Source organism: Hemiscyllium ocellatum, chromosome 17 (genome assembly GCF_020745735.1).
Source record: "Hemiscyllium ocellatum isolate sHemOce1 chromosome 17, sHemOce1.pat.X.cur, whole genome shotgun sequence".
Taxonomy (NCBI): domain Eukaryota; kingdom Metazoa; phylum Chordata; class Chondrichthyes; order Orectolobiformes; family Hemiscylliidae; genus Hemiscyllium; species Hemiscyllium ocellatum.
The window spans coordinates 58226806-58253158 of record NC_083417.1 but is presented as its reverse complement, the minus strand read 5'-3'; the positions used below and the strand labels follow the sequence as shown (position 1 = coordinate 58253158).

Below are 26353 nucleotides of genomic sequence, written 5' to 3'. Positions count from 1 at the left end.
ATCTAGTCTACTCTATCTGATCCTATATCTTTTTGTTCTCACATTATTTGCCCTCTCCACTTCTACCTCTCTTTTATCATCTTTCTTTTCCAACCCCTCCTCTTCTGAGCTGCTGTTTGACTGTTTACAGGCCTTCTTTTGTTTTGCTTTAGTTTGTATTCATCAGGGATGTAAGGAACTGTCCAGGAACAGAGCGTAAACAGAGCTTTGACAAAACAGGCAGCATATTTCAAATACCATTCAGTGAGATAGATCCATTTTTTAATAGCAATAATACACTTTATTCATAAACCTATGTATATACAAGGAACTAAAACTGTTCCCTACAGTTCATGCAGATGGAAAAAATTGCCAAGCAACACATTGGAATTTGACATTCCTCAGAGCTTCCCTATTGTTGCAAAAACAAAGATATTTTCCACCATGATCCACATTATTTACGTTCATTTTGAGGCAATGTAGGGGTTCTGAGAACTGAACAGACCACTCCCCTCACCCTTGTACCTTGGCAGAAAGACCTCAGACAGTGGCCCCAAACTTTAGTGTGTCCCTCAGCACATAGTGCTGGATCAATGTGCCAGTCTGCAGCGCTCAGTCAAGGTCAATTCCTTGTTCTGGAAGGCCAACAGGTTTCGGGCAGACCAAAGAGTGTCCTTCACCAAGTTGGTGGTCCTCCAGACACAGTCAGTGTTTGTCTTGGTACACGTCCCGGGGAAGAAACTGGGAGTACAGAGTCACAGAGCTGTTCAGGACAAACCTCGACAAAGACCACTGCATCTTTCTCCAAACTTCCTTTGCAAAAGGAAGTTCCAGAAGGTGGTATGTGACAGTCTCTACCTGTCCCCCACAGTTGCACTGAGGACAGTGTGCGGTGACGCAGAGTCCAGGCATGCGTGATGGATCTCACAGACAGTGTCCTTCTCACCACCAGCCAAGCAGTATCTTGGTGCTTGTTGAAAGGTGATGAGGCATTCTGCCAAATGACTTTGACAGTCTGTTCAGGGAATCATGTGATAGGATCCATTCTTTCCTTTTCCCACAGGGTCTCAAGGATGCTATGTGCTGACCACTGCCTGATGAACTAGTGGTCAAAGGTGTTTTCCTTCACAAATGTTTCCACAAGGGACAGCTGATATAGAACAGTCAAACTACTTGGAAGCTGTCCGCAGTAATGACGCCAGTCCCATGCTTTGCAATACCTCAGTCCATAGTGACACTTAATATTTGTCTACGCAGCCGCACACAAAGGTGACCATCATGATGAGGATGGGTTTTGGGTACCCCCTTGACATCATCTGAAGAGAAAATAGGTTCTCTGGGAGCTGTCCTGCCCCTCCCTGGAGGATGGTATTGCCCCTTGATCATGGCTGGGGGAGTTGTTCCATATTGTCTCCTTTTGAGGTTCCACCCCACAACTCCTTTGTTTCCTCCTCCTTTCTGCAGCAGCAAATGCATTGCATGAATGAGAAAAAAAGCAATGACAGAAAATATGACTGAGGCAATTAATAGCTCCTCAGACAAAGTCACCAACATGAGATCTGAATGACTCAGCAAATGGCCTACATATTCTTGAGAATCATAGACTCAATTGATATTATAAATAACAATTTCGTTTGCAGAAGAGGGGAATGCCATTTGTCTACCTTGCCTTTCAGAATTCCATATTGAGTGTATACAATGATATGACTCTGCCTGACAGTCTGTCTGATGAGAATTTAAGGGGCACACAAAAATCAATGGTTGCTGCAATGTCTGCTTCATAACTTGTAATGTGTTTTATTGTGTTAAGTGATGTTTGTTTTAAGAACCAGTACAGACACAAAGAACTGAATGGCCTCCCCTGCACCAGAACAACTCTGTAATTCTGTAAAATAATTAACTCATGGAGTGAGTTATTCCCTGATGACTGATTAATTATTGGACCACTATTGATAACATGACACCAACATGACATATTCTAAAGTTATTCTATATATTTGAACTCTTACATTTTCTCTCCCATTTCTTTCTTTGCATATCCTTGAGCTGTGCCCTGTAGCCCAGCTGGTACCAATTGGGGCCAAGCAATGTGTTCCCAGGCCTTCGGTGGTGCCCACTGTCTGTACAGATAGCTGACCACAAGCTGCCTATGGCCTAGGGCAAGCTATATTTTGTGCTGAGGAATGGCAGCATCTGGAGAATGATTAAAATTCGGCATTACCTTGCTTGGGTAGATAACTGGTTTGAGCACCATTCCCATTTCCCTGTAGCCAGCAGACTGGAGCTCTAATCCGATTCCTACCCACAGCTTATTATTTTAAATGTTAAAATTGTTATGGGGGCAGCACAGTGGCTCAGTAGTTAGCACTGCTGTCTCATAATGCCAGACACCTGGGTTAATTCCAGCCTCAGGCGACTGGCTATGTGGAGTTTGTACATTCTCCCCATTGTCTATGTAGAGTTTCCTACAGGTGCTCCAGTTTCCTCCCACTGTCCAAAGATGTGCAGGTCAGGTGGAAATTGCCTGTAGTGTGCAGGGATGTGCAGGCCAGGTGGGTTAGCCATGGGAAATATAGGGTTACAAGGTTAGGGTAAGGGGGCTGAGTCTGAATGGGATGCTCTTCAGAGGGTCAGTGTAGACTCAATGGGCCAAATGGCCTGCTTCCACACTGTAGGGATTCTATGAAGATGCTGCTCAATTGAAGAAATTGTTTTCAGTTCGTCTAAGCCCTCCCTCTTTCTCTCCTTGGTGACATATGATTCAAAGCTGACCAGCAACTCTCCAATCACCCACACAGCCAGTCTTCAAGGTAGTCAGCATTTAACTAGAAGGGTGCTTGATTCCATCCTCACCCAACACTGAGGTCATTCAGTTGGTGTCACAGGGGAGAAATCAATATGAGGAAATCAAGCCTTACCCATGATTTGTTTCCATTCTTTCTTTTAATATTGTCATGGTACTGGGTATGAGGAACATTTCGAATCTAGGCAGCCTCAGAAGTAAACAGAAGATAGGCCAGACCCAGGTGCGAAGGCAAAGACATGTAAACATATGCATCCATGCATGATTGCGTAAAACTCCCTGGGCACAATTACATGAACTGGGTACATTGACACAAAAGAAGAAATAACAACAGTGAATTACTGTATAGAAATAGGAACTGGCAAAAAGCCGACCATAAAAAGAAACATTCATTACCTTCAGTTTGTGTTGTATTCTATAAGGTCATAGCATATCTGTATCTTGTTTCTTGGTTCTCGATCCCATAATGTGCATGTCTGTTGACAATCAATCTAATTTTTGAAACTTTCAATGGAATCAAGCCTCAGTTGCTTTTTGATGGATGGAGTCTCAAGTTTACACTCTACTGATTGTGAAGAAGTACATGCTGACATCATCATTGGATGGCCAGCTCCAGTTTGATGGTTATAGCAACTTGATCTGACCTTTCCTACTACAACAAATTATTTGTTTCTACCCTACCATATCCTCTAATCATCATCAACACTTTCACTGATCACCTTCCAAACTTAAATACTGAAAGGAATGCAAACCCACTCAATGCAATTGTAAGCTTCACCTTCCTGTGGAATGTGCAATGCGCCTTCTTTCTCGAAGCGTATTTCCAAAAACTGAATTGGTTAGAACCAGGTATTTACATAAACGAAACATAACTCTCCTTTCATTGTACCCCAGCCCTCGAGATAAAGGCCAACATTCCATTAGCCACTTTATTTTCTTTTGCGTATTTCCACTAGCTTTTAATGAATTCTACACTTGGGTTCCTAAACAGTTTGTTCATTCACCGTTCCTGAATACTTTAGAAAACAGACTGATCTATCTCTCTCAGGTCCAAACTGAATTATCTCACACTTTCCACTGAGCTCTATTTGTCGAAAGATTTCTTTCACCTCCCCCGCACAAATGGAATCCATTAATGTCCCACTGCAACTTTCCGCTACCATCTATATTATTTACTTGTTATCTAACTTGGTATTGTTGATGCCTGGATATCCTGAGTTTCAAGGTTTATAGGGCACTGATGCATGTCACATATAGTCAGGGTGATTAAAAAGGCGTTTAGCACACTTGCCTTCATTGCTCAATCCTTTGAATAGCAGAATTGAGACATCATGTTGAGGTTGTACAGGATGTTGGTGAGGCCTCTTCTGGGATTCTTTATCCAGCAATAGGAAGAGTATTATTAAGTTAGAGTGTGTTCAGAAAAGATTTACCAGGACGTTGCCAGGTACGGAAGGTTTGAGTTATAGAGAAAGGCTGGAAAGGCTGGGACTTTTTTCATTGGAGCTTACGAGGTTGAGAGATGACCTTATAGAGGTTTACAAAATCAGGAGGGGTATAGATAGGGGTTCATGGTAAATGGCTTTTCCCTAGGATGAGGAATCTTAAGACTAGAGCACATATTTTTAAGATGAGAGGAGAGAGATTAAAAAAAGACATGAGGGCAAATTTTTTACACAGGTGGGTGGGATTCGCATGTGGAATGAACTTCTTGAGGAAGTGGCAGATGCAGGCACTGTTACAACATTTAAAAGACATTTGGATAAGATGATAATACGAATAAGAAAGGTTAGGAGGGATATTGACCAAGCACAGACAGGTGGGACATGTTTTGTTTAGGATTATGTTCAACATGGACTCGATGGACCAAAGGTCTTTTTTTTGATCTATGACTCCAAAACACTTATATTGAGGGAAATAAAACTCAGGGACTAATCATTTGATGTTCTGCATAACAGGAGCTGAGTCCCACGCCAATATGTACTGAGACCTGAAAGGTTTTAAATAACTGAACACAATAGAATTCAACCTAAAAGACTCTCATGGCTCTTGGAAACTGCTGTATCATTATGCACCATATGGCTCTGGTTTTTATTAAAAATAAGAGATATCACTATATATGAGAAGCACTCTCAAAATTCATACAAAGCAAAAACAACTATTACGGTCAATCCCAAATCATATGAAAACAAAATATTAAATACATGAAACAAAATCAGAAATTGCTGGAGAAACTCAACTTTGATTTTTTGAAAATCCAATGACACGGTGTCCATTGGTTCCTGCTAATACATCTTCATAATTACATCCTCTAAAAACTCCAGCAGATTTGTCAATGTAATTTTGCTTTTGTAAATCCAGGTTGCTTCAGTTTAACCAGATTTTTTGAAGCTGTTACCACATCCCCAATAATGAATTAAATTGTTTTCCTTACCCACGATGTTTGGAAAATCAGCTTATCATCTCTAATTTGTTCTCTTCCTCATCCCTTCCTACAAAGTTTGGAAATTCAGGCAACCTTTAATTCTTGGAAATCTTTCTAGAAATAAGGGAATTCTAGTCGATCAAAACTGTCCACTCTTTCTGGCAACCACTTTCCTTAAAACCTTAGGGTGTAGGGCATTGGATTCAAGGGATTTGTCATCACTCTGTCTCATTAATTTTAAATTTATTTCTTTATGAATATTGATTTCTTTGAATTCCTCATTCTAGCTGGACGGTTGACTCTCCATTATTTCGGGAATGCTTTGTGTCTTTTTTTGTGAAGACAAGTACCAAAAAAGGTTGCTCTTTCTGCCATTATTCCCCATTATAATTTCACTTACCTGTGGGACTAATTGGCCCATGCTTATTTTCACTCATCTCTTCCAATTACCACAACATCAGAAACAATCTGTTGTAATGTCTCTTGTTGGTATACTCTATGGTCCTCCTATATCTTTTCCTATCAATTTCTTGAATTTTTTTTGGCTAAATTCTAAACTCCCCCCCAGGCTTATTACTCTTGTTGGTAACATTACAAGTCTCTTCCTTTGATCTCATGTTAACTTTAATTTCTCTTGTTAGCAGTGAGATAATCTTTTCTGTATATTTTGTACATTAAAGGAATATATATTTCTTCCAAATTATGTATTCATTATTTCAGTGCTAGCTATTCCTTACCTACTATCATCTTAAAGAAGGGGCAAGGAAGGGCCTAAGCGATCACAAGCTACTCAGACTAACCTGCATGGTTGACAAATTATTGGAAAGTATTCCAAGATTATGAAGCCCTGTGGTTGCTAGATTCTCATTGCCTTGAACCATCTCTAGAAATCATTCTGCAATCTCAAACTTATATAACATGAGGGTTCATTGTTACAACATGAGCTATAAATGTGTTGCTGGAAAAGTGCAGCAGGTCAGGCAGCATCCAAGGAACAGGAGAATCGACGTTTCGGGCATAAGCCCTTCTTCAAGGACAACATGAGCTATGTCATTTATACAGGCCATAGGTCTGCAATTGAAAAGCACTGGCCGCTCTTAGGTAGTATCATGTTACTTATATGAAAGCCTAGAGTATTCACCAATAAAGAATTATAATATTCAGGCTTAATTCCTTTCACACATGCACACTATCTAACAGAAATCACTGAATAGCAACCATGAGCAAAGTAAGTCACTAATATTTCCTCATTCGACCAGGAACAATGAAATTAATTGCATCATCCTCATAGACTGTGATCCACTGCTCAGTGCAGATCAGGGACTTTTTTCCCCACTCTATCCATCTCAGTAATCCACATTGTGGTGAAGCCTTTACTCATTGAGAGTCTAGCCCTAACTCATCTTCAGCCTATTTAGCAGGTAACATTTCTGATCCTGCATGATCTCATGTCGGAGAGAGACCCATACCAGAATTTGAGTTTATGTTCTGTTCTTGCATCCCAGTAGAGCACGATCAGATTGCTGCAAAACCTCCAAAATATTCACCTAAGGCCCTCTCAACCCATTCTGGAATGTTAAAGGTTTCACGACACTCTTCAGAGAAGAATGGGGAATTCTGTCAAAGTACTGGTTAACATTCTTCCCTTATCATTGCAAAAAACACCTCAGATTGACTGATGATTAATCCGACTGCTCTTTATGTGACGTTGCTGGTACGGAATGTATGAATGTCTACTGACATACCAAAATCACAGGAGTTTACAAAATAATCCTTGAAAAGTGGTACTTCATACAAAGGAACTATATAAACATAGTACAGAGGAAGTAAAATAGATTGAAATCAATTTTTTTTAGCATAGAATGAGGATTTACATTCTATCAGGCCTGTGCTATCTCTGTCATGAAGCAATCTAATTAGTCTTACTCTCCAAGCCCTGTTCCAGCCTAATTTCCAATCCTTCCAGTGCACTCTGGCTAGGCTCTCTATTTCCATATGAACAAAGAAGTGTATAATGTTTGCACATGATGCTACTCCCTGTTTCAAGCTTTGACTGAATACGTGCATTATTGACAATCATAAATGGCTAGTTCATGTGGCAAGCCCTTTTATTGTCTAAATCTAATGTGCATACAACAATCTGGGATAATGGACTATAGAGCGGTTTATTTCCTTACAATTTAGAGGTGGGATTTCCTCTACAAACCCAAAATACTTCTGAGAATGATTGGTAACAACTACATCCCAATTCATAAGAATCACTAAACAAAACCAATAAATCAGCTAGTTCATCTGACAAAATACTTTGCAAATTAATCACAAGAGTTTAATTGTCAAACTAGCCCATTCAGTTCTTTTGATTGGTGTTTCTCAGCAGAGAGAGTGTTATTTTTCTCTCTCAGCAAGGTATTATTGTATCACCTCAGGCCAAACTGGTAATAGTCCTCTTTAGAGTTTCTGGTTAAAGCACAGCAGGTTAGACAGCATCCAAGGAATAGGAAATTCGACGTTTCGGGCATAAGCCCTTCATCAGGAAGGGCTGATGAAGGGCTTATGCCCGAAACGTCGAATTTCCTATTCCTTGGATGCTGCCTAACCTGCTGTGCTTTAACCAGCAACACATTTTCAGCTGTGATCTCCAGCATCTGCAGACCTCATTTTTTACTCTTTAGAGTTTCCCTCTTTTCTCCACCTCCATTGTGGCTGACTGATAGATTTAATATAGTCTAGTTAAACTAACATTTCTTTTGGCATGCAGTTTTGCTTAATATGGGAACAATCTGCTAGATCCAGCTAAATTGTTTCATGGATTTAATTTAGATAAATGTGAGCTGCAGCATTTAGGAAAGGCAAATCAGGGCAGGACTCATACACAGAATGGAAAGGTCCTGGGGAGTGTTGCCAAACAAAGAGACCTTGGGGTGCAGGTTCACACCTCCTTGAAAGTGGAGTCACAGGTAGATAGAATAGTGAAGGTAGCACTTGGCAAGCTTTCCCTTGTCAGACAGAATATTGAGCATAGAGGGTGGTGTGTGTATGGAATGAGCTGCCAGAGGAAGTAGTAGAGCCTGGTACAATTACAACATTTAAAAGTTAAAAATCACACAACACCGAGTTATAGTCCAACAGGTTTAATTGGAAGCACACTAGCTTTCGGAGCGACGCTCCTTCATCAGGTGATAGTGGAGGGCTCAATCGTAACACAGAATTTATAGCAAAAATTTGCAGTGTGATGTAACTGAAATTATACATTGAAAAATTGATTGTCTGTTAAGCCTTTCGTCTGTTAGAATACAGTGATAGTTTCACTTCTTTCATGTGTAAATCACAAAACCCTTTTTAAAGTTGCATTCTCGGGTTAGCTGCTAACAATGGTGATAGATAGACAATATGTTGAAGATGTTGGCCCCCTGTGTTCTCTGTCTATGACCTGATGTTTAGATTGATTCTAATCTAATAAGTGAGATAACAGTGTTTTACATAAATTCCTACAGTTTTTGAGCTCAGAGTTCTACATGAATATATGCAGTTTTTGAGTAAAGTGCAATGTAACCCTGCAATATAAATTCACCCCACAAAATATATGTGTGCATGTGGGTCTTTGTCTGTGTGTGTGTGTGTGTCTGTCTGTCTGTCTGGGGTGGGGGGTTGTGTGTGAGAAAGTTTTTGACCGGCATCTCCAAATCATAACATTTAAAAGGCATCTGGATGGGTATATGAATAGGAAAAGTTTAGAGGGATATGGGTCAAGTGCTGGCAAATGGGACTAGATTAATTTAGGGGATAGCTGGTCAGCATGGACGAGTTGGACCGAAGGGTCTGTTTCCGTGCTGTAAATCTCTATGAATCTAATGCTCGATTTCTCCTAATTAATGTGCAGGAATCTTGTCAACTGAAATTGTCTAAATTAAAGTGTCTAACTTGGTTCAGTAGCAGTCTTACCTCAAGAGGAGAGCAGGGTTCAACCCCACTCCAGAAATCTTTACTCGAGCCTCAATGATATTAATAGCTTAGTAAAAGGCACTAGAGTATTGCAGCTGCAAATGTGTTGCTGGTCAAAGCACAGCAGGCCAGGCAGCATCTCAGGAATAGAGAATTCGACGTTTCGAGCATAAGCCCTTCATTCCTGATGAAGGGCTTATGCTCGAAACGTCGAATTCTCTATTCCTGAGATGCTGCCTGGCCTGCTGTGCTTTGACCAGCAACACATTTGCAGCTGTGATCTCCAGCATCTGCAGACCTCATTTTTTACTAGAGTATTGCAGTCAAACTTGCTTATGTTGCAAAGAGAGGTAGGAAAACAAGTTATGAGTGGAACACAGACATCCCCAAAAGCACATAAAGAGGTTAACTTAGTGCGCAAAAATGGAGTAGAATGCAGAAAATTTCAGATCGTTCAATTTAGTGGGAAGAATAGAAAAGCGAAATATTATTTAATGGAGAGGAACCACAGAATGCTGCAACACAGAGGGGTTTGTATGTCACTGCATATGAGTACAAGAAGAAATCAGTACACGAGTGCAGGAAGTAATTAGTAAGGCAGCTACAATGTTGGCCTTTTTTTGAAAGTGGGATGATCTTCAAAAGCAAGGAAGACTTGCTTCAACCATACAAGGCATTGGTCAGACTGTCGCTGGAATACAGCTCTGGTCGGATTTAATGGAGGATAGAAAACAGTTCAGAGATGTTTCACTGATTCCTGAGATGAAGGGGTTGGCTTATGATGAAAGATTGGGTAGGTTATATGTACACCAATTGGAGTTTAGAAGAGTGAAATTGATCTTATTGAAACATCTGAGTAATGAGGGGACTCAACAGGGTAGATGCTGAGAGGACATTTCCCCTTGAGCAGCAACAGTTTAATAAGAAGGAGTTGCCCAGTTCCGATGGAATTGAGGAGCAAGTTTTTCTCCTAAAGGATAATTAATCTTAGGAATTCTTTGCTCTGGACAGCAGTATTGGCTATGTCAATATCAGAATATTATCCAGGCTAAGTGAGAATAGTTTTAATCTACAAGGGAGTCAAGGGTTATGGGTGGTGTGACCGTGAGCAGCAAGAAGCAGAAATCAAACACAAGGCCACATCTTAATCAGCCATGATCTTATCAAAACTAAAAGACCTAGTAATAGAAGTAGGCCATGAGTCCACTCTGTCATTCAGTAGTGGCTTATCTGATAATCCTCAACTCCATTTCTCGTCTTTTCCCCTTAACCCTTGATTCTCTTATTAATTAAAAGTCTACCTGTCTCAGCTGTGAATATAATTAATAATCAAGCCTTGACAGCCCTCTGCATTAAAGAAGTTCACAGGCTCACTACTCTTTAAGAGGTTCCCCCTCATCTCTGTCTTAAATATGTAACCCTATTTTCTAACATGATGCCCTCTGTTTCTAGAATCTCCCACAAGGAAAAACAACCTCTCCACATCTATCCTATCAAGATCTTCTATGTTTCAATAAGGTCACCCCTCATTCTTTCCACAGATTCTCTACAGTGTGGAAACAGGCCCTTCGGCCCAACAAGTCCACACCAAACCTCTGAAGAGTAACCTACCCAGACCCATTTCCCTCTGATTAATGGACCTAACACTACGGGCAATTTAGCACGGCCAATTCACCTGACTTGTACATCTTTGGATTGTGGGAAGAAACCAGAGCACCCAGAGGAAACCCACGCAGACACAGGGAGAATGTGCAAACGCCACACGGACAGTTGCCCGAGGCTGGAATCGAACCTGGGACCTCGGTGCTGTGAGGCAGCAGTGCTAACCACTGAGCCACCATGCCGCCCCTTCTTTATTCTAAAGAGTACAGGCAGAATCTACTCAATGTCTCCCCATAAGATAGTTCCTCCACACCTTTATCAGCCTAATGAACCTTCTTGTGACAGCCTCCAAGGCCAGTATGTCTTTCTAGAGATAGGGACCCAAATCTGTTCACAGTATTCTAGCTGTGGTCTGATCAGTTCTTTGTATAGTTTTAGTAAAACTCCATTCCCTTTGGCATAAGGGCCAACATTCTATTTGATTTCCCTATAACCACCTGAACTTGAATGCTAGTTTTTGTGAATCACAGATGAGGACTTCCAAATCCTGTTCTGCAATCTTTCTCCATTTAAATGATATTCAGCTCCTCTATTCTTCCAGCCAAAATACATAACCGTACATTTCCCCACATCATATTCCATCTGCCAGGTTTTTGCCCATTACTTAACCTGTCAACATAGAACATTACAACGCAGAACAGGCCCGTCGGCTCTTGATATTGCACCAACCTGTGCAACCAATCTGAAGCCCATCAAACCTACGCTATTCCATTCTTATACATATGCCTATCCAATGACCATTAAAATGCCCTTAAAGTTGGCAAGTTCTCTACTGCTGCAGGCAGTGTTTTCCATGCCCCTAATACTGTCTGAGTAAAGAAACTACCTCTGACATCTGTTCCTATATCTATCACCCTTCAATTTAAAGCTATGTCCCCTCGTTAGCCATCACCGTCCAAGGGACATAGCTCTCACTGTCCACCATATCTAACCCTCTGATTATCTTATATGTCTCAATTAAGTCACCTCTCAGCATTCTTCTATCTAATGAAAACAGCCTCAAGTCCCTCAGCCTTTCCTCATAAGACCTTCCCTCCGTACCAGACAATACCCAGTAAATCTCCTGTAAAACCTTTCCAAAGTTTCCACATCCTTCCTATGATTTGATGACCAGAACTGCACACAATACTCCAAGTGCGGTTGCACCAGAGTTCTGTACAGCTGCAACATGACGTCATGGTTCCAAAACTCAATTCCTCGACCAATAAAAGCTAACACACCATTTGCCTTTTTAAAACCCTATCAACCTGCATGGCAACTTTCAGGGATCTATGTACCTGGACACTGAGATCCCTCTGCTCATCTACACTACCATGAATCTTACCATTCGCCCAGTACTCTGCATTCCTGATACTCCTTCCAAAGTGAATCACCTCATACCTTTCCACATTAAACTCCATTTGCCACCTCTCAGCTCAGCTCTGCAGCTTATCTGTGTCCCTCCGTAACCTACAATATCCTTTGTCACTATCCCTAACTCTACCAATCTTAGTGCCATTGGCAAATTTACTAACCATCCTTCTATGCCCTCATCCAGGCCATTTATAAAAATGACAAATGGCAGTGATCCCAAAACAGATCCTTGAGGTATACCACTAGTAACTGAACTCCAGGATGAATATTTCCCATCAACCACCACCCTCTGTCCTCTTTCAGCTAGCCAATTGCTGATCCAAACCGCAAAATCAACTTAAATCCCATGCCTCAGTATTTTGTGCAACAGCCTACCGTGGGAAACCTTACTCAAATGCCTTACTGAAGTGCCTCTGTAAACTCATTGTTTCATCCTCACCACTTCCTTTCCCACCTGCTTTTGTGTCGTCTGCAAACTTGGCTAGTGCATATTTATTTTCCTTGTCATTAGTTATGGGTTGCCCTGCTGAAAATGCATCTCTCCCTCCAACAACATCCCAACCCTGTCTTCTATAAGTTAGCCAATCCTCTACTCATGCTAATATGCTACTTGCAACACCATGGGCTTTTGTTTTATGAAGAACCTAATGTGTGGTACTGTATCCAATGTCTTCAGAAAATCTAAGTATATTCTAACTCCTGCTTCCCCTTTGTTTTAACCTGCTTGTTACTTTCTCAAAGACGTCCAGTAAAGTTGTCACAATTTCCCCCTTCATGAAGCCATTCTGATTCTGTTTGATTATATTTTGCATTTCTAAAAGCTCTGCTCTCATATTTTTTTTAAACAGACTAACATTTCCCCAATATTGAATGTTAAGTTAACTGGCCTATACTTGCCTTTATTTTTTAATCTCCCCTTTCCAATTCTCAGGGATTTTTCCATAACCTAGGAATTCCTGGAAGGTAGCTTCTCATGCATCCACTGTCTCTGTAGCTACTTCTATTAACATCCTTGGCTGCTCCCAACCAGTCCAGGAGCCTTATTGGTCTTTAACCCTATTAATTGCCCTTGCACTTCTTCCCTGGTAGCAGTTATTGTCTTTTTAACCTTCCTCTCTTCCTTTTTTCTTTTGAATATTTAGTGATTTTGGAATGTGATTAGTGTCTTTGACTGATGCAAAGGACTTGAGGCCTAGGACAAATCAACCATGATCTTGTCGATTGGTGGAAAGCCTTTGAAGGGCTGAATTGCCCACTCCCGTTGCTTTGACCAATAGAGATAGGAGGATGACATTCAGCTCCTTATGCCTGCTTTACCATTCAACAAGGTCATGGCTGACTAATCCCAGGCCTCAACTCTTCTTTCATGGCAGCTCAGCCTAGTCATCAACCCCTCGATATTTCAAAAATCTGTCTTTCGGTGATCTAGCCTCTGCAACTCTCTGGGGTAAATAATTCCAGACATTCACTATCCACTGGGCAAAGAAATTCCACTGCATCTTAATTTTAAATGAGAGTCCTCTTGATCTGTAACTACATCCCTTAGTCCAAGAGATTCCTTTACTAATGGAAGCATTTTCTAGACAACTATTTATCAAACCCCCTGAGAATCTTAGGGTCTTGTGGCCTGCATTTATCTGCCATCCAATATCACTGAAGCAGATTTGATCATTTTTCTTATTGCTGTTTTGATGACATGTGGAGGTTCTTCCTTACCTAGACTGACCAGTCACCATGAGCGGAACAGATGGTGGTACAATGAGTAATAAGCAGCTCCATCCAGGGACTGATTTTTTACATCCCTCCCTTGGTCAAATCAGGGAAATTCATCAGAAGAATGATGAATGTTATCACCTATTTACCTTATTGTGTTGACACAGTAATAAATAAGCATTCTGTCACACTTTGGTAGAAAACATTTCCAAAGCATGATACTTCATTCAGGACAAATGTTCAAATGGTCACATTAAGTGTTACTTGAATTAATTTGGCAATGAAAAATACTTGAAAAGCTTTCATTTCACTAAAGGTTGTATCGATAGTTCTATTGTCCAGTGTCACCATTATAGCTTTTCCATTGTCTTCTGTTTGAAGAAAGCACATGGGCTCCAACTTATCAGCAGGTAGAACATAGAACAGTACAGCATAGAACAGGCCCTTCAGCCCAAGATGTTGTGTCGACCATTGATCCTCATGTATGCACCCTCAAATTTCTGTGACCATATGCATGTTCAGTAGTCTCTTAAATGTCCTCTATGACCTTGCTTCCACAACTGCTGCTGGCAATGCATTCCATGATCTCACAACTCTGTGTGAAGAACCCGCCTCTGACATCCCCTCTATACTTTCCTCCAAACAGCTTAAAACTATGACCCCTCGTTAGTCATTTCTGCCCTGGCAAATAGTCTCTGGCTATCGACTCTATCTATGCCTCTCATTATCTTGTATACCTCAATTAGGTCCCCTCTCCTCCTCCTTTTCTCCAATGAAAAAAGTCTGAGCTCAGTCAACCCCTCTTCATAAGATAAGCCCTCCAGGTCCAGGCAGCATCCTGGTAAACCTTCTCTGAACTCTCTCCAAAGCATCCACATCTTTCCTATAACAGGGCAACCAGAATTAGACGCAGTAATCTAAGTGCAGTCTAACCAAAGTTTTATAGAGCTGCAACAAGATCTCACGACTCTTAAACTCAATCCCCCTGTTAATGAAAGCCAAAACACCATATGCTTTCTTAACAACCCTGCCCACCTGGGTGGCAATTTTAAGGGATCTATGTACCTGCACATCAAGATCCCTCTGTTCCTCCACACTGCCAAGAATCCTATCCTTAATCCTGTACTCAGCTTTCAAATTCAACCTTCCAAAATGCATCACCTCGCATTTATCCAGGTTGAACTCCATCTGCTACCTCTCAGCCCTTCTCTGCATCCTGTCAATGTCCCACTGCAGCCTACAACAGCCCTCTATACTGTCAACGACACCTTCAACCTTTGTGTCGTTTGCAAACTTGCTGACCCATCCTTCAATCCCCTCATCCAAGTCATTAATAAAAATTACAAACGGTAGAGGCCCAAGAACAGAGCCCTGTGGAACACCACTCACCACAGACTTCCAGGCAGAATATGTTCCTTCTCCTACCACTCGCTACCTTCTGTTGGCCAGCCAATTCTGTATCCAGACAGCTAAGTTCCCCTGTATCCCATTCCTCCTGACCTTCTGAATGAGCCTATCATGGGGAACCTTATCAAATGCCTTGCTGAAGTCCATATACACCACATCCACAGCTCGACCCTCATCAACCTTTCTAGTCACATCCTCAAAGAACTCGATAAGGTTTGTGAGATGTTAATGTGTGTTTGTTAAAGACCATTTGGAATCATTTGTCCCACTTTGCCCTTTGTTATCCTATGGGCTCTGCCTTCATTTATATATTGACACAAGTGTACTATTTGGATCATACCTTTTCATAAATAGATTGTGACAAAGCTGCTCCTTTAACAAGATTAGAGACAAAAAAAATCTGCAGATACTGAAATCCGAAGTAGACAGGCAGGAGGCTGGAAGAAGACAGCAAGCCAGGCAGTATCAGGAGGTGGAGAAGTCGATGTTTTGGGTGTAACCCTTCTTCAGGACTGGTTGCAGTCCTTGGGTTGTTTTTCCCTGAGAGGTCTTAAATGACACAGACTCCAAAAAGTCTGGAAGTTAATGGGTTTCAGCGCCAATTTGATAATAGCTAACAGATACTGCCTCAGGCAGAGGCTTTCAAGTTTAAGAAAAAAAGCACTTGTACAATAAAAGGGGTGTGGTCATGGTCAGTTCTCCTAGCTCAGCTTTTCTCTCGTTTGGTGTTTTTAGTAGTGTGTGTGGAAAAATTGTTGGACCCAAAAAGAGGACAAAGCTGGTACTCGCCTCTCTGACTTCTAGCCCGCAAGAATTTGTGTTTGGTTTTACCTTTGGTGCCAAGGACTGTTTATGGGGATTGTTGCAAATATTTGGAACAGCATCATTAAATTGGGATGATCTGTTGGGTTTTTGGATAGTTAAGTTACTCAGTAATCTATTTCTGTTGCTTGTGTTTCATTCAGTAATGTTGTAAATAGGTTCTGTTTTGTTTAAAACTAAGTGGGTTTGACTAGCTGATTCTCTTCTGAAATATCCACTTAACACCTGCTTAAAACAACACACAAAGTTAGGGTCTGGGCTACCTTCTTGAAATTTTTTGAGGGGTTCTGGCCTGGTCCATAACAAGACACGTGTAAATTGTGAGGCCTATAAACGTAAACAAGCCCTTTGTATAAGGGAGCTTTTGTTCTCTGTAAAAACCTAATTGATGGTGTTGCTACAAAAGATGTATATATCAGAGGCTGATTTTTACAAGGACTTTAATAAGACACTTTGGGTAATGCAGCATATTGTGCATTAATATTTTTGTGAGTTATTTTATTTACATCAGATATTTGTAGCAGTGAACACCAAAACTTAGTCAATGAAATTATCTAATGAGTTATGAATATGTCTGATGAATATGAAAGTTAGCATGTACAAGATGTAGATGCAATACAAATATGCATACGACAAAACAGAGCAGAACCTGTACTCGGGGCACATAAGGTTAAATAGAGTCACATAGTTATATAGCATAGAAACAGATCATTCGGTCCAACTCATCCACGGCAACCAGACATCCTAAACTATCTTGTCTCATTTGCCAGCATTTGGTCCATATCCCTCAAAACCTTTCCTATTCTTATATATCTATCCAGGTGCCTTTTAAATGTTGTAATTGTACCAGCCTCCACCACTTCTTCTGGCAGCTCGTTCCATACACACACCACACTTTGTGTGAAAAAGTTATCCCTTCGAATTTTTTTAAATCTTTCCCCTATGCCCCCTATTTTTGGACTTTCCTACCCTGTGAACAAGACCTTGGCTATTCACCCTATTCTTGCCCCTCATGATTTTATAAGATTCTATAAGGTCACCCTCAGCCTCCAACAATCCAGGAGGAAAAGCCCCAGTCTATTCAGCCTCTCATAGCTCAAATTCTCCAATCCTACTGGTATCCTTGTAAATCTTTTCTGAACCCGTTCAAGTTTAACAACATCTTTCTGTAGCAGGGAGACCAGAATTGAACACAGTACTCTAAACCTGGCCCAACCAATGTTCTGTACGGTAGTAACATGACCTCCCAGCTTGTACATTCAATGCACTGACCAATGAAGGCAAGTATGACAAATGTCTTTTTCACCACTCTGTCTATCTGTGACTCTACTTTCAAGGAACTATGAATCTGCACTCCAAGGTCTTTTTGTTCAGCAAACTCACAGGGCCATTCCATTAATTGTATAAAGTCCTACCCTGATTTGCCACACTGAAATGCAGCACCTCACATTTATCTAAATAAAGCTCCATCTGCTACTCCTCAGCCCATTTGCCCATCTGATCAAGGTCTCTTTGAATTCTGAGATTAACTTCTTTACTGTCCATCACACCACCAATTTTGGTGTCATCTGCAAACTTACTAACCATACTTCCTATATCCATATCCAAATTATTTATATACATGATGAAAAGCAGTGGACCCTGCACCAATCCTTGTAGCACAGAGTGGTCACAGGCCTCCAGTCCAAAAAACAATCCTCCAACACATATGTGTCTCCTAACATTGAGCCAATTTTGTATCCAAATGGCTAGCTTCCCCTGGATTCCATGTGATCTAACCTTGCTAACCAGTCTACCATACAGAACCTTGTTGAATGCCTTGCTGAAGTCCATATAGACAATATCTACTGCTCTACCTTCATTTTCTTTGTCACTTCTTCAAAAAACTCAATCAAGTTAATACGTTAGAATTTCCCATGCACAAAGCCATGCTGACCGTCCCTAATCAGTCCCTGCCTTTCCAAATGAATGAAAGTCCTATTCCTCAGAATACTTGCCCACCACTGATGTCAGGTCCACCAGTCAAGAGCTCCCTGGCTTATCCATCCTACTTTCCTTAAATAATGGTACCATATCAGCCAACCTCCAGTTTTCCGGCACCTCACCTGTGACTATCGATGATACAGATATCTCAACAAGGGGCCCAGTAATCACTTCAATAGCTTCCCACAAAGTTCTGGGATATATCTGATCAGGTCCTGGGGATTTATACACCTTTACGCATTTTAAGACGTCCAGCACCTCTTCCTCTGTAATATGGGCACTTTTCAAGAGATCACTATTTATTTCTCCATGTTCTCGAGCTTCCATATCTTTCTCCACAGCATATACTGATGTGAAATACTCGTTTGGTATCTCAACCATCTCCGGGGTTTCCATACATAGATAGCCTTGTTGGTTGTTATTCTCTCTCTAATTATTCTTTTACCCGCAATGTATTTGTAAAATCTCTTTGCATTCTCCTTAACCCTAGTTGCCTTTGCTTTCTCATGTCCCCTTTTTTGTCCTCCTGATTTCCCTCTCAATTATACTCCCAATGATCTTGCACTCCTCTAGGAGTTTCACGAGGAATTCACTTCATCCCTGCTTGACACAAGCCTCCTTTGTTTTCTTGACCAGAGCATCAATTTCTCTAGTCATCTAGCATTCCCTGCAACCAAAATGCTCTTCACATTAACGTGGACATACTGTCTCTGAACTCTCAATGCCTCATGTTTAAAGGTCTCCCATTTTCCAACTGTTTCTTTATCTGTGAATAGCGCCTCCCAAACAACTTTTGTAATACCATCAAAATTGATCTTACTCCAATTTAGAATTTCAACTTTTAGATCAGGTCTATTCTTTTCCATAACTATTTTAAAACTAGATCAATCATGTTTTGGTGTTAAGGGGAAAAAAAGTACCATTTGAGAGTGTGGCTACTGAAATTACAAACAGCAACAATGGTTTATTGAAGTAATTCATATAAAACCTTGGCTTTTTAAAAGTCAAATGGTGAGCAACAAACACAGCTCCTGAGGCATGACGGTATTTGAACTGAATAGTTTGGAGCAAAATGGAATCATATTTATTGTGCAATCCATCATTAATTACTTGTAACTAATATATACAAACAAGGAAACAGAAGGGCCAGCAAACAAGGAATAAAGGTAAACCTAATTCAAACAAGACAATTCAATAAAATCCTGCTGGTGATCAGAACGCGCAGGCAACCCTGAAATAGCAAAGTACTCTCACCTCTGCAAACTCTTTTATAGCATTTATAACCAGTCATAAAACACATCACAGTTTCATGGTACAACATGACACCAACACATTACAAGAGTTTGATGTCATTCTTTTCATAAATAAACCAATCATTACTAATTAAGCACCCTATTTAAAAGGGACACTGTTACAATTCTGCGTCAAGAATTTAAAAGAAACCTTACCAACTTTGATTAAAATGTAATTCTCAGGACTGACAATGCACCCTGCTAGCCCTTCCACACCACCCTGATCATAGAACAACTCAAGTTTACTGTTGGACAATGCAAGCTTCCTCTACAGGGACATGTGTTTCATGTTTTCAAGAATTTCCAAATTGTAAGTGACAGATCTGCACAAACTACATAAAAACAACTAAAATTGGTTACAATTCATGCAGAAAATTTAAACACAGCATTGTATATATCATGTTTCACACACGAATTCACAAATATTTGTGACTAAATGCAAATAATGAGGTTTGTGAATGAATCCTGACTGGGCACTACTATAAGTTTGGATACTTATAATTAATATATTGGGTGACTGAAACAGGTTAGCCATCAGCAGCATCTTAACTCTCAGTAATCATTTCAGGGTTAAATGAAAAAAATAATGGCCTCGTTTGGTGTAATGTTTTTACAAAACGGAGTACTGCTTTCCAATCTTTTGGCAGTTTCCTGCTGAAGTCAAGGAATGCTAGTTACAACCTGATAGGCCAAAATTAGCAAGAAGAAAATCTGCAAAACCTGATACTCTTAAATCTGAAAGAAAACATAGACAGAAAAACTTGAACATTATTTATGCTTTTCATAGTCCAAAGCATTTTGCAGAAAATGATGTAAATATGGGAAACTCAGCTGTCAATTGGTGTACCAGGATCCACAAGCAACCTTGATAATGACCAGGTAATGTTTTTGTGATGTTGGTCGAGGTAGAAACATTAGCCAAGACCAACAACAACAATTATATTGATATAGCGTATTTAGCATTGAAAAATATTGCAAGGTGCTAAACAGTATCAATAAAAACCTTGACTTTTTTTTGACACTGACCCATCTAAGCAGAAAACAGGAGAAATGATCAAATGTTTCCTCAGACAGAGATTTTTACAAAATATATATAGATACACCTCCAAAATAATGGAGCTTCATAAGGAACATTATAAAACAAAACATTGACATTGAGTCACATAATGAGATATTATGCTTGCTGAGTAAAACCTTGGTCAATGACGTAGGTTTTAAGGAATGTCTTATAGGAAGAAAGCCTGAGAGATGGGAAGAGAGGTGGGGGGATGGAATTCCAGAGCCTAAGACCAAGGTAACTGACAGTACAGTCAGCCAATGTGCAGTGATTAAAACAGAGATGTTCAAGAGGCCATAATTAGATGTCTTGGAGGGTTGTGGGGCGGGAGGAATTTGGAAATAAAAATTGTGAGAATTTTAAAAATCAAGACATTGCTTGCTTAGAATCCAATTAGGAACACAGAGCATATGGATGGTAGGAGAATGGAAATCGGTATAACTTAAGACACAGGCTACAGAGTTTTGAATAAACCTAAGCTTATGAATGGTAGAATGTGGGACACTAGCCAGGATATGTTGAAACAGTCAAGTCTCAGGATAACTGAGGCATGCATAAAAGTCAGCAGCAGATTACCTGAGACAGCAATGAAGTTGGGCGATGTTAATGAGGTGAAAATAAGCAGTCTTCTTGGTGGTACAAATGAGATGAAGAGATCATTTCAGGGTTAAATGTAACATCAAGAATGTGAACAATAGCTGAAAGTGTGGCTGCCAATGGTGATGCTCCAGAAGCCAGAAGAGGAGGAGTGTAGATTTCTCAGAGGTTTGTCGGGCTAAAGGTGAACATACATACGGAAGGAGAGGAGAAATTTAAAAAAAGATTAAGTTTTTAAATTTGAGGCATTGTTGGATCAGAGCAAGTTCAGTTAGCACTGAAATGACAAGTGAATAGACTTGGAGCAAGTTAAGGTATGGCAGCAGTTTTGTAAGAGCACAAATTGATGTGGCATAGAAGGTTAGAGCTGGCAAGAAGAGCTTTTTAAACATCAATTCTTGAAGTAAGAAAAGTACAAATGAGGATTTCTGCAGGCAAAGAGCTGAGGGAAAGCTGGCATCATGTGACATTACTGTGAGATGTTAATAAGCAACCTTGATCACAGTGTGGATAAATATTTGGAAACAACTCAGGAGCAAACAAGACAGATGTTCAGAACTGAATACAGAATAATGAGAGCTGAAAATGTGTGGCGGGAAAAGCGCAGCAGGTCAGGCAGCATCCAAGGAGCAGGAGATTCGACGTTTCGGGCATAAGCCCTTCTCCTGTTCCTTGGATGCTGCCTGACCTGCTGCGCTTTTCCAGCAACACATTTTCAGTTCTGATCTCCAGCATCTGCAGTCCTCACTTTCTCCTCATAGAATAATGAGAGGTAACCTATTGAAATACAGATTCTTAGAGGACTTGACAAAGTAAAAGTGAAAAGGTTACTTCCTATAGTGGGGACTTTAGGATGAGGGGGCATATTTTAAGAATAGGGGATTGCACATTTCAGACAGAGATGACAAGGAATTTCTTCTATCAGTAGGTAGTGAATCTGTGGAGTTCTTTATCATGGAGGACTGTCAAGGTCAGAGTCATTAAGTATATTCAATACTTAACTGAGCTAGATCTTTTAAATTTTAATCAGGACAGAATCAAGGATTATAGGAAAAAGGTAGGACAGTGAAGTTGAAGATATTAAGATCAGTCTATGATCTCATTGAATGGGGGCACAGATTTGAAAGACTGAATGGCCTACATCTAGAATCCCTACAGTGTGGAGACAGGCCCTTTGGCCCAACAAGTCCACAACGACCCCTATGAAGAGTAACCCACTGAGAGTTACCCATTCCCCTTCCCTATCATCCTACATTTTACTCCTGACGAATGCACCTAAATTACATATCCTTGGATTGTGGGAGGAAACCGGAGCACCTGGAGGAAACCGACATAGACAGGCGCCCAAGGCTGGAATTGAACCCGGGTCGCTGGCGCTGTGAAGCAACAGCGCAAACCACTGAGCTATTATACTGCCTCGACTATGTCTAATGGTGTTACTCAGTTTAAAGGAGATATCAGTGATACAAATAATGGAAAGAAGATGGTGAGGACCAATAGAAATTGCTTCAGTCTTTCCAATATTTAGTTTGAGGAAATTTCCATTCACCCAATATTAAATGACAGACAAGCAGGATCCGAGGATGTGCAGGGGTCCAAAAGGAGAGTGTTGACAGAAAATCTCAAGGTATTTTCAAATGATTTTGGCAAGGCTTAGTTTGTAGATGAGAAACCAGTAGGGTTAGGGTTAGCCTAGTCCTCACCCTTACACTATCACAACAGTAGACCATTTTGGAACTCAATAGTTAATAGTGCAGCAGCAGGAAGAGAATCCATTGTCAGTTATTCACTTGCTACAACTGGATGGATGAGATAAGCAAGTTGGGCACATCTTCCCAGCTGATGGAGGAGGAGGCCTATACAAAGGATGGTGTGGTCAACCATATCAAAAGGCACAGACAGGTTGAGAAGAATGCCAAAATGAAATTGTGGGAATGATCAGCACAGATTTAAGAAGTGATTACACACTTTAAAGACTTTTAAGAGGATACGAATAGAAATAACACCAAAGGATGTTGTGTACCCGCCTTTGGTTTACTATCTGAGCTGAAAAACAGCATCTCCGCCAGTGCAGCAATCCTACAGCATACATGCATTGAGATTTCAGCCGGGATTATTTACCATCAATCACTTGAATGGGATTTGAAACGTCTAAATTAAAGGCAAGAGTGAAGCCACTGAGCCAAGGCTTGTATTTTCAAACACAACTAACAAATACACAGCAGCTGATACTGGAGTTCATCTTCCTAATTGAGCAAAAGGGAATAACTCTGCTCCCACACACATTGTTTACCTTAACGTGAAATTTTACAGCCTAAGTGCTTACCTAAGTGTTTATTTACCCTGAATCAGATCAATCTGATTACATCCACTACACTCAGAAAAGCCTGGAGATAAATCAGAAACAAAAAAATGAACACTTCTTCAAAGTTGGCGAGATGTGCCATAGGATTTTATCTTCCATCTGAAAGGCGCGGAGGAGAGGGACCTGTTCCTTGGTGGAATCCGTTTTGTACCCATTCGAAAGTGACGTTTCGTTGTCAAAAAGCGGCACATATATGAAAACTGCATTCACCAACAACCTCCGTTGATGTAGCACCTTTAGTACGCTTAAACAAAAATACTGAAGGTGCTCCAGACGGCGGGGAATCAGGCGACATGTAGGACGGGGAGAGGGGAGCGAAAGTTCAGTCTTCAGTAGATGGCTGAAAGGAGGTGCGAAGTGTAAAGGCAGGGGGGGAGAGGGGGGAGGGTGGGGTGTGATGGGGAAAGAGAAAACAAAATCCAGAGGTACTGAATGAGGTTCAGCGAAACAGCTCGGCTCAGTTTAAAAACTTTGGTGGAGAGGATGGAGGGTCAGCAGGAAGGAAGGATGGGCATTGAGATGCTGCAGTGAGGACGAGAGGGGGAGGGTCAGCCCCAAACCCATTCCAGAGAAGCCCTGCTCAACGCTCACAGGCAAGAGCAGGGGAGTCTATCTTGAAGGCTTCATGCATATTAATATTGAAGTGGAAGGCGGGGCTGCGTCAGGTGTATGCTGGCGCCGTACTGCCTCATTATGTTAATAGTGGGCAGTGAGAGGCAGCCGGGCTCGACACTAGTGGAATGTGAGTATTGGAAAGGGAGGTAGGCAGGCACAGGAACTGGGCGCAAAAAGGTACAGACACACACAGACAGAGCTTAAGTAAAACAAAAAAAATATGGAGAAGCGTTACTTCACCATAGCTGAAGTGCAGGAGCACACGACGGTGGATTCCTGCTGGATCATCCACGAACGGCGGGTCTACGACGTGTCAGCGTTTATCCAGCGGCACCCGGGCGGCGAGCAGATGATCGTGCAGCGGGCAGGCACCGATGTGAGCCGGGTCATGGTGGGACCTCCGCACCGGCACAGCTCGAACGCGCACCGCTGGCTGCAGCAGTACTACATCGGGGAGCTGAGCACAGGCGGCGGCGGACAGGACGAGGAGGAAATATTCTCCCAGAAGAAGCAGGTAATTCGCTGGGAAAGGGGTGCAAAAGTTGTTTTTTTTTGGAGGGGACATCCTCGAAGCAATTCCTCCCCCCCCCCCCCTCCTCCCTCAGTCATCTATTGCAGAGCGCGCCCCCTCAAGTGACATTTTGTGCAAAGTCATCTTTTGAACAGAGACTGAGAACGGCAAACTGGAAGTAAATGAGACACTTCAGTGGAACTTTTAAAGAAAAAAAATGTAGTTTTAATAGCACTAACTGTGGAGTGAGTGAGGGATACCCTAAACTTGAGAGGGAAGGGGGATTTTTCGGCACAATGTATATTTTTTAAAATCTGTTTAAACAATATACCCGGAAGTTCTGTAATCTACCGTAACTTAATGTTTTTGTTTTTTTTGTTCAAAAAGAATGCACCTGCTCCATTACCTGGACTAACAACCAAGGCTCCGAAAATCTCTCTCCTTCTCTCTCTCTCAATGGGTGCGGGGGAGCTATTATTTTGAGTTTTTCAATTGGGGGTGGGGGGAGACAGAAGTATCATTTCAGAGCGAAAGTAAAACAAACTTATTTTTGTGACACGCCGCGGGAAGGGGAAATGGGCTCAAGGAATACTAAGTACAGGGCTAGCTGAGTTGCTGGGCGGAGATGTGTACCCAGGAGAGAGTGGATCCCAGTCATGGAGAAACAGGTGCAGCAAGCCAGGGTTTTTTTTAAAAAAACAAAAAGGGCGTTAACCTGCAGGTTATTGACCAAACCGGTTTAGCAAGAGCATTGGGGCCAACAGTTTGCATCTATTTTCTCACATTCCTGCCTCCACCGCCACCCTTTTTTTATTTTAAAAGACATAGGCGTGTGTGAGAGAGATGAGTTGAACGTGCATTTTAAAACAAATCCTTGAATTAATCGACCGTACCGAAACTCCAGCCTCCCAATGTGAACTCTTACCAGGGTTCTGTGGTTGTACGAAACCCAGAGGAATTGGCGGTACAGTCCTTTCATAGTCGGGTCACTGACCGACCATTTGGTTTGTCCCTGTGTGAACGTTGTCACTATATTAGAAGGTTCAACACTCAAATTTGCGTAGCTTTTTTTTTCCCCTCTTGTTAGTAATTTCCTACCGATATCTGGATGCAAAGCTTCTTTTAAAAATCAAGCTGTTTAATCATTTGGAACTAGAAATCAGCCAGTAATTAAATTCACAGCAGCTTGGCGTTTTTCTTGCGCCTTAATTAATTATCGAGTCTTATCCTTGTTTTTTTATATATAGAGCTATCTGATTAGTATCATTTCCCTGTAACTCACTTTTTTTTTCATTCAAGTGTTTCTCTATTCCACTTTGAAATTTCTGTTTCTGTTTCTGTCGATTTTTCTCGGTCATTGTAGATGAGTAGAACACTTTTTTTAAAAAAGGTCTCTGTCGTTTCTCGTCTTTTGCAGGTTACTTTTGACGTTTTTAAATGATCAGCCTTTCCTTGGAAAGTTCCTTTTTTTTTTGTATATGCACTTTCAATCATCCCTGGTTTGAAACACTGCCCTATGATCCCCTGAGCTTTCTCTGTTCTTCATAACTGAAGTCCATTGTCCCTGGGATTGTTCTACTAAATCTGCTCTCAGACTTGACATCATTGTTCAGGAGTTGAACTCTGAATCAAACATAAGGCCTGATCAGTATTTTGAAAAGTTTGACATGATGTTCTTGTTTTACAACTTGCTATCTCTCTAAATAACATGAAAGGTTTGATTTTTCTTTTTAAACACATGCTGCCTTTTCACCTTGTCCTGTCAGTTCACCAGTTTGTTGTCTCTGGTTCCTTTGCAGCTGTTTAAAATGATACCATTTAGTTCAT

The 26353-nt window shown here is 41.1% G+C and overlaps 1 protein-coding gene across 1 annotated transcript in view; it reads left to right on the top strand.

Annotated features, from left to right (window-relative positions):
- Positions 1–24100: 24100 nt before the first annotated feature.
- The window catches only part of fa2h (fatty acid 2-hydroxylase), a 114807-nt gene continuing 112554 nt past the window's right edge, over positions 24101–26353 (top strand). Inside the window, exon 1 of the mRNA XM_060838200.1 lies at positions 24101–24529. Coding sequence (XP_060694183.1) covers positions 24236–24529 — 294 coding nt within the window. The 5' untranslated portion in view covers positions 24101–24235. The remainder of the gene's footprint in view (positions 24530–26353) is intronic.